This window comes from Pteropus alecto, unplaced genomic scaffold (genome assembly GCF_000325575.1).
Source record: "Pteropus alecto unplaced genomic scaffold, ASM32557v1 scaffold76, whole genome shotgun sequence".
NCBI lineage: Eukaryota > Metazoa > Chordata > Mammalia > Chiroptera > Pteropodidae > Pteropus > Pteropus alecto.
Genome location: NW_006443138.1, coordinates 7417183 through 7426961, shown reverse-complemented (window position 1 = coordinate 7426961; position 9779 = coordinate 7417183). Strand labels below are relative to the sequence as shown.

At 37.4% G+C, this 9779-nt stretch overlaps 1 protein-coding gene across 2 annotated transcripts in view; it reads right to left on the bottom strand.

The window, feature by feature from the left end:
* The window catches only part of MYRFL (myelin regulatory factor like), a 103741-nt gene that overhangs the window by 20291 nt on the left and 73671 nt on the right, over nt 1–9779 (bottom strand). For both annotated transcript variants that reach the window (XM_025041091.1, XM_025041092.1), the window contains one exon: nt 202–365. In XM_025041091.1, coding sequence (XP_024896859.1) covers nt 202–365 — 164 coding nt within the window. The remainder of the gene's footprint in view (nt 1–201; nt 366–9779) is intronic.

The following is a 9779-nucleotide window of genomic DNA, read 5'->3' as shown; positions in this document are numbered from 1 at the left end:
GCTCTTGAAGATGTGTGTTTTGTTTCATTTTTAAAGCTACCACAAGAAAAATAGAAAATTATCATATAAAGCAATTGTGTTCCAAAACATTCTAAAAGAAGAAGAGGGACTTAATCATCAGCAAGTAATGGTTGCTGCATAATCTAGTTATGGACAGACCTCACTCCTGTCTCCAAATTTTTATGGCAATCCTGGATGTACCTGATGGAGCTTGCTTCACTGGCTGAGGACTTCCAACTACTGAGCCGCTTTAGTCTGGCCAGTTTTCTGTTCCATATTTCTAATTCTTCTATTCTTTCTTCAAGGTTGTTGGTTAGTTTGCAGAGTTGCTTCACTGCACCTACATTTTCCATAAAGATCTGGTCCTAAAAATGAAAATAATAGAGAATGCATAAATTTACGGTTTGAGACCACTAGAGAACCGTTCCATAGCCCATTCAAAGACAGTTGGAACACATCATTGAAAATGCTTATGTACACACACAACCTCAAGTTCGTATAAGATAAATCTGGAGAAGTTTGCAAATAACATGGTCTTGCTAAACTTCTGGCTGTGTAGGAAAACTGCTTATGTTCAATTTGCAGTAAAATGGAAATATGTCCTTGTAACCTGAGAGAGAGAGTAAAGCTGAAGGACATTGCCAAGTTTGGAATCTGAAGGATTATTTTCAATGGCAATTATGCTATATTTAAAACTCTTAAAAAAGAAAGAGCAGACTTCTGAATGTTGATTTGTGCGTGCATCACTAAATCCTCATAAGAAATGACTCCAGTTCTCCCTGACAAAATGTGCATCAAATTGCTCAGGTGAAAGAGGGAGGAATGAAGACCCAGAGACTGTGTGACCCCAGGTAAAACATAACGACCTCTCTGAGTTTCAGTTTCTTCATCTGTAAATGAGAGGAAAATTCTTGAGGCGTGAATTTCTGCTTTAACATCCCATGAGCTATCATACACAATTTATATTTCAACCTAACTCCCAAACAAAATTTAAAACAACAGCAACACTAAATTCTTCCTGTTAGAGAAAGTCACTGACATGTGAGAAAGAGCAAGAAAGGGGAAACTAACCAAAGCCATGATACGCAAGCCTTCCTTCCTCCACCTATACAACTCAGTTGTCATAGGAACATATGTTTCTCTCAGTCATAATAAAAACCCTGAAAAGCTCTTATCAGTTCATACCTAACCCCATGACCTCTCCTTCTTTCCCCCTCTGTTTATGAGTTCAGATGCCATGGCACCCTTTGGGGCTCATAGTGGCTGGTCCACTATTGTAAAGTGATGAGCTGGAGGCCAAAAGGGAAGGACTATTTTGTGGTTGGGAGATCAAACTCAAGGGTGTGTGTCTTTGAGATTCTCATTATGCAAACCAAAGTTTTAAGAGTTTCAAATGCTGTAAAGTAACCACTCAGAAAGGATTCAAAATCTAAACATAACAGATTTAAGGCTTAATTTATGACATTTAAAGACATACACACTGCTATAAAACACACTGGTAAAGGTAAGTATGAGGTCAGTTTCAGAATACTCAAATACTGTAATATGATGTCATATAAATCACCTAACTCTAGTATAAAGGTTAAAGGACAAAAGTATTAAAAATAACTAGAGCTACAATAATTTCCTAATGGTACACACATAAAAGAAGGTAAATTATAAAATCAAAAATAAAATCTTGAAGCAGGAGTAAAAGTTTTTGCATGTGGTCGAAGTTTTGACCAGACAAAAATAGGCTGTTATATCTATAAGCTATTTTATGTAAGTCTTGTGGTAACTACAAAGCGAAAACCTATAGCAGATACACAAAAGATAAAGAGGAGGGAATCAAAGCATCCCACTATGGAAAATCATCAATTCACAAGGGAAGACAGCAAAAGAGGAAGAAAGGAACAAGGGAAATACCAAATGGCCAGAAAACAATAAATTGTTATTAGTAAGTCCTTACCTATCCATAATTACTTTAAATAAAAATTCTCAAATCAAAGGCATAGAGTTGCTGAATGGATGAAAACAAACAAACAAATAAATAAACAAAACAAAACAAAACAAACAATAAACAAGACCCAACTATATGCTGTCCACAAAGGACTCACTTCAGCTTTAAGGACACACATAGGCTCAAAATGAAAGGATGGAAAAAATATTCCCTTCAAATGGAAACCAACAGAGAGTGGGGGTAGCTATACTTATATCAGATAAAACAAAAATTAAGTCGAAAATTGTATCAAGAGACAAAGAAGGTCATTATACAATGATAAAAGGATCGATTCATCAAAAGGATATTACAATTATAAATATATATGAACCCAAAATTAGTTTAAGATGAATGAGTTCTGGGAATCTCATGTAGAGCATGGTGACTATAGCTAACAATACTGTACTGTATAGTTGATAATTGCTAAGAGAGTGGTAGGGGAGCAGGATTTTGTCACCCCAAAACGTGTCTCGTTGGCACGAGGGTTACTTTAGAATGATTATTATTAAGAAACAAAAGACTCAGGAATAGTTTTTTATCTCCCTCTTGACTGCCCAAAATAATTTAGATAGAGGGCCTGTTTCAAGTAGGAGAGCTATCACCAGAGATAACTGTGAAGAATATGATCTAGGTGTGATCTACAGGGGTGGCGAGTGGGGACGGGGTGGCAGGGTGATGTGGACTCAGCAAGGTCTGCTTGTTCAAAGCCCTCTCTGTCTCATTGTCTCCACATTGCATAGCAAACAATTGCTTTTTCTTCTTCATGCGAATTGCCTTCCTCCCCTTTTTAAGTCCCAGACTCCTATCCACTTCTCCTTAGCTCTGGATGATGTATAAGCCTCAACTGCCTGATTGTCTCTGGACCCTCATATTCTTATGGAAGCCCCATACATACAAAATTAAACTTGGGTTTTTCTCTTGTTAATCTGTCTCATGTCAATTTAATTCTTAAACCAGGTATAAGAATCTATAAAGGTAGAGAAGAAAATTTTCCTCCCTTACAGAGCAAATCTTAAATGTTCTCACAACACACACACAGAAAAGATAATTGTGTGAGGCAATGCATGTGTTAACTAATCTTATTGCAGTAATCATTTTGCAATATACATGAACATCAAATCGTCATATCTTAAGCTTATGCAATGTTATATGTCAACTATATCTCAATAATTCAGCTGTGAGAGAGAATATTTTATTAAAATAAAATAAGAATTGACGCAAATTGATAACTGTGAAAGCTGAGTGAAGTACGTACACGGGTTTCATTACTATTCTAAGTATGCATGTTTGAAATTTTTCATTAAAAATGTTAAAAATAAATAAGTCATAAAACAAACAAACAAAAATCTCCTGAAAAAAGCCCTTCTAAAATTTCTAATTCTGGTACAGATTTTCCTTTACTTATAAATTTGTTTTAATAAAAATAAGTCAGAAATCATGAAGATAAGAATAACATTCTATGATTCTAAATCATAGTAAATGTCATATGACTATTTCCTATGTTTGCATTGTAGAAAGCCTTATACTATAATTATAAGTGTATTATTTAGTATATCGGATGGTCAGTTGATGTCCACTCAGCAGTCCAAAACAGAATCCCAATCATAAGGTAAAGGGAGCAGCCTGTGTTAGTTCCAGAGACTAGAGAAAGCAAGATAAGCTCGGTGAAGGGCAAATGGTTTCAGTATGATTAGAAATTAGAAATTCTCTTAAAGACTCTTACCCATTAAGTAAATCCATCAGAGTGAGTTAAATTTAAAACTATCTCATAAGCAATTCATTCAAACAAAGGGGTTTTGAAAACCCAATCATCATCTCTGATCCCTTCCCCCACTCTGTTCCCCAACAGGCAATCTATCACGAAGTGCTGTCAGTTCAACATCCTGAATCTCCTGAATCTACCCACTTCTCTCTATCTTCATTGGCACTACCATACCTAATATATATTTTTAAAATTTTTCTTGGCACCTGGCTTCTTTTTTTTTAATGTTTGCTCGATATATTAATTTGTTATTTAACCCAAATCAAAGCAGACCATGGAGAATGATGCTAAAGTACCCTCTAAACCACAGTAAGTTCTTGAAACCTATATAATTTTATTAACCAATGTTGCCTGGATAAATTTAATAAAATAAATAAATAAACCACAGTAAGTTCTTTCTGCAATGTCTCTCCAACAGGACTTTTAATGTTGCCTCATGAGATTGGGGCGATGGCTACGATTGTCCAGTTGCTTGTCAGTAATGATGAAAAGCTATCTCTGATGTCTCCATCTCAAGCTTGCTGGCACCACACGTCTTCCAGGTAGATTCAAAAAGCCAGAAGATAATTAATGTTTTCCTATTTAAAAGGAAATAAAGGTGGAGAGGGAATTTGCCACTATCTTCCTAACTATAAGTAAGGCTCTGACTTTATGGATCCAATGGAAAACTACCAAAAAATAAATTTCTAGGACGTGCTATGGGGATTGACTCTGAGGAAAATACTTCTGATTTCTGTCTTCTATCATCATAGCGAAGCTAGCAGAAATATGTTCAAAACTCATCTAGAATTTTCTGAAAATGTCATTTTCTATGCAAGAGAAAGTCTTTGTGAGTTCATTTTCACCACCTAAATGCCCAAGAGACTTTTTCTAAATACATACATCCAGGTCCCATAGAGGACTGTATTCATTAGGGCTGAGATAGGCATAAGGCTGGGGCATTTGAAAAGCTTCCCCATCGGATATCTACTGTTTATTAAAACTATTTTATAATTAAACCTAATTTAATCGCTCAACTCTGTTTAATTACTATTAACCATTTTAGATGGAACCCACTACCTCAGCTGAAATGTAGCTTTACAATTGTGATAAAAAGATGATTAAACCAGCTTGCCACCAAAAATCGCTCATGAGACTATGGGGGAAAGTGGCAACTGCTTCAGATCACAAAAGGTCTTCTACCCACTTGCTTTGGGGTGAGGGTACGTAGGAACAATGTGAGCTTATTTTCTGAAAGGTCATGAAGGGTAGTGTGGCAAGTACTTGTGCACATGGAAACAGCAGGGAGGCATTTGTGAGCTGTTACCTGGCTGGAGAGTTCCTTGTTTAAGCTTCCTCTTTTATCATAGCCCCCTTCGCACTCTGTGTTCTAATCATACTGAAACCATTTGCCCTTCACTGAGCTTATCTTGCTTTCTCTAGTCTCTGGAACCAGCACAGGCTGCTCCCTTTACCTTAACCATCTGTCTTCCCCCTCCTCCCACACTTAGTGTCATATTTGCCTATATTATAAACACCTAGAAATAGAGCCCCACACCTTGCCCACAGATGATTCTCCAGCACAGAGCAGTAACTCAGTACATATTTGATGATTAAATGAATGCATAGTCTTACAATGGTAGTTCATGCTATGAGGCATTGAGAGGTCATAGCACTGCTCTCTAGTGAGATTGAAGGGAGTGGCCATACTTCCTGTTTATTTTTTTATCTGAGGTTTCTCTCAGAGAAATAAAAGGACTCAGGTCCAAATTTATTTTCCGTGTTAGGAAATTCCCATGGAAATGCAGGTGAAAAAAGCAAAGAAACACTAGTGTTTGACATCCTTAATGCAATGGGAAAATGTTTTGATTGTACCCAGCAAATAGGTTCCTGCTTTGGTTAAGTACTTTTCCCTTTGGGAGGAGATTGGCTCAAGAAAGACATGAATGTCCTTCCAGTACTCCCATCCCCACCCCACCCCATCCCCTAGGAAACCTTTGGACTCCACAGAACACAGTTTGCAAGCTCCTGGGTCCCTTGCAGATTTGACAATAACTGGGCCCACAACATGGGCAGCAGTCAGGCAGTGGAGCTGATTTCTCCTCTCTCTGGGAACTATGACTTGTCCTCTAACAACACTGAATAAGGGTAATGAAGCTTGATGGCAAAGAAAGCTTTCAGAAGTTGAAATAGGCTCTTATTTCTCTCCCAGTGAGAGTCAGAGACTTGAAGATCTTTCCTTGTGGCATCTGATAATGCATGGACTGATATTTTGTAATCAGATCATGGGAATAAAACAGCCTATAACTGAGCATTGTAAAAATGATTGCCAAGGGGAGAAAAACTGTCTCTAGCCAATGGGTGTGTCTGGCAATTGCTTGGGCTTTGGATAAACTCAGCTTTAGATCTCTGTCCAAGAGTTTATTTTGTGGATAGTCCTCCAGGCCTTGACATGGATTCAAAAGAATAGAATCCTTAAACCAGAAAAGCAAGCTGTTGAGGTGGTATGGAAGCTCAGTCTTCCAGCTGAATTTCCAACAGGTCCCTGGAGGAGAGGTTTGCCGCACGTGTATATTTCTCGTGCAAAAAGTATAACTCTTGGGCTCCTTTCCCTGGGCGTTGTGTTTTGACCTCCGTTTTAAGCCAGAAGAGCACAGCTTTATAAAAGTGTTTAAAAGTATGTATTTCATTGTTGCCTTTATTTGTTTGTTTTACAATCCTTGCTTAATTTTTGTTACCTCTGTTCAAACGTAGTTTTCTATAGAAGGCCTTGAGTCCTTTGAAACAAGTTTCCACTTGAACTGGCACATGTCTCAGTTCGTTGCAATTCTTTGATTTCTTGTCTTTTCTGGGTGACCAATGAGCTCCCTTTGAGGGCAGTCACAAAGTTTCGTGACTCCCCAAGGCTAACTCAGTACCTGGCACACATAACTCAATATTCGATTAGTGAATGGAATCAATAGTTCTTTATCAAGCACCTATGATGTAACCACTTTCCTAGGTGCTGGGATAAAACAATTAGATAAGGCAGGAAGAGTCTCTGCCCTCATAGAGCATAATTTCTAGTGGGAGAGACTGCCCAGCAAGTAAATATAGCTTTAAGTTGCAATTAACACTTGGAAGGAAAGCAACAAGGCATTGAAATAGAAAATAATTGCCACTATCTTAAGCTATTGCTATAGCTTCTATCTATTAGTTTTATTTTTGAGAGCACTGGGAAAGAATAAAATTGTGTCAAGTGAAAAGTTATACTCTTATCCTGAAAAAGACAAATAACCCAATGTAAAACTGGGCCAAACAATTCACAGAAGGATAAATCTAAACGGCTAACATAAGAAAGAAATGCACAGCTTTATTACTAATCAGAGAAAGGCAAATTAAAACAATAAGATATTACTGTACTCCAACAAAACTGTAAAATTTAGAAAGTCTGTAATGTCAGGTGTTGAGTATATAGAGAAACGAATCAGAACTGACTAACACCCCATTACTGGTATATGTCCCAGAGAAAACCTCCCAAAGAGTCACAAAGGGGCCTGTGTGAGAACGTTCATCCCTGCATAGTTTGTGGTCAACAGAGCTTGGAGCGGGGGGCGGTCCACCATTCGGGACAGAGAACGTAAAGACACAGGCCAAAGAATTCCATGAATCAGACTCTGAGCAGATGTACATAATTCAAAGAAATTTAAAACACATTTAAAAAAATAACACTAATAATATTCCAGAAGGCCTAAATATCCAAGGATATATATGAAATACATTAGAGTAGCTGCCATTGCTGTGGATGAGTTGGATAGAAGAGGAGATGAGGATGAAGGAGCGGGGGATGCAACAAAGTATGAGCAGTAAAATAAAAACTGTAGTACATCAACCCTAAAGTTCCAATAATAAAGACAATGGGGAAATATCCCCTGGGGAGGGGCGGGGGCAGAAATAAAAGGAATTTTACACCTTGAGAGATACCACTCTTGTAGAAAGTTTCTTTACACTTTAGCTGTCTACTTGGTCTAATTTGTTTGAAGGCACAGTGATCGACTAAGTAGCTGAGAAAGAGCTCAGTAGCCCAGGTGCTTTGTAGCTGAAGCTCAAGCAAGCCACACCCACCTACTGGGACTATAAAGATATGTTAGCATTGATCAGAAGAGGACTGAATTATACTTAAAGACTTTACTTCTTTAAAAACTACTCAAAAATATTCTCTTTGAGACTTTTGGCATAAATTCAGCTATTTTAACTAGGATACTCTGGTAAATGAAGTGTGAAATTCCAGGTCCCAAATCACAGATCTATCTAATTGTCAAAGCATTGTCACCACCTGCTGACGCAATATTTAAATTGCAGTTTTAGGTGTCTGGAACTATGGCTTCTTTTCCCAACATTTTATTACAAAAATTTTCAAGAATACAGAAAAGTTGAAAAAATTGTTAACACCCAAATACCCACCACCTAAACTCCACAGTTAGCATATGGTTCTACTTCTTTCACTGCATCCTCCCATCTATTGATTCAATCTATTCATCTTCTTTAAAGGCATGAAAAAAAAAAGCAATAACTTTTTCTAAGAAGACATAACTACAAAAAGAAATTTTCCAAGAGAATAATAAATGGCTTATTTCTCTCTAAAATTGTTACCAGAAAACAAGAGAATTTTCTCCTTGCTCCAGTGTAAGGAGGTCCTATGAGAGAAGATGATCTACAAACAGCGTTCAGTTGTTAAAATATCCAGGGTTGGTTGTAATAATATATGAACTCCCAAGTAATCATTTGTCATGGAGTCAAATCAATCAAGTGAGTGCAACAGGGAATATTAACATCCTAAAGTAAACTTATCATGACCAAGGAATGAGTTGTTCCTTCCTTGATGAGAAAAGAATGGACTTCTAAACCAACTGCTGAGTAGGACATTTAGAAGTCCCCCTTAGATTCTGTGCTGGCTATTTGAACTTAAACTAATATAATTTTTTATAACTCAGTTTTTCTCTATCAAAGAATAAAAAATAAATCACTCTATTTAAAAAAAATTATTTCAGAGTCACCTGAAGTGGTGGCATCTCTGAATGGCATATGGAAAAATCTATTAACAATTAACCATTTATTAGGTTCTACTATGTTGTAGACTTAAAAGTCATAGTCCTAAGAAAACTTGCCTTAACAAAAATCATTTATAAAAACAATTGCTTCGGTGGGAGAAAAGTGATTAAGGTAGAATTTCAACTCACCGTAATGAAGTTATTTTTACTGTAGAACTGTAAGGAATAAAATAATTTGTTTTGTATAGCTGTAAAAGTGACCTTATAATCCCCCAAACTTGCTGACCCAAGTTTTGGACAAAGTTTAATCTGATGCTGAAATTTGTGCCCTTAACTGCTGTGCCATATATTATGAATGATTTTTCAATCATCGAAATCAATGATATTTTGCTCTTTATTTTCATCCCATCTCATCTTCTTCCTCCCCATTTCCTTGTTGATCCCAATTCTCACTAGACTTGTTGGCACCGTGCTTGCCCCATATTCTCCTCCTGCTTTTGCCCAATCCCCTTGACCTCCACAGGTCCTCTCCTTCCTCTATAGCCTTCACTGGAAGTGTTCTGCTGCTTCGTATTCCATGTGAACTTGAGAGCTACAGGCAAGTAACAGAAGCATAGATGTTGAGGATTCATGAAGCCTCTCTGGGGGAGCACCCCTCAGCACCATGTCACCAGATCTGATATGTCCAGGGAATTAGAAATCTGAAATTTGTGTGAGGACCTCCTAAATTTTGAAGGGAGACACCAAATTTAAAAAAATTTAAAACACTATGAGGGGGAAAAGAATGCCTGCAGGCTAGACTTTGCCTCCGACTTCCAATCTGTGATCTGTGTCCATAACCCTTCCCTTATTAATTGATATCTTTGTCCACATTTGCCGCTCTCAAGTTCCACACTCCCAGTCATCATCTCTGGACGTTTTCATCTGACCGTTCAGCTGACACCTCAAACTCAGAATTGAACCCTAGAAAACCACTCTCCTTCAGGCTTCTTTATATTAATAAAACTACTTCTCTTCCTTATTCAGATTC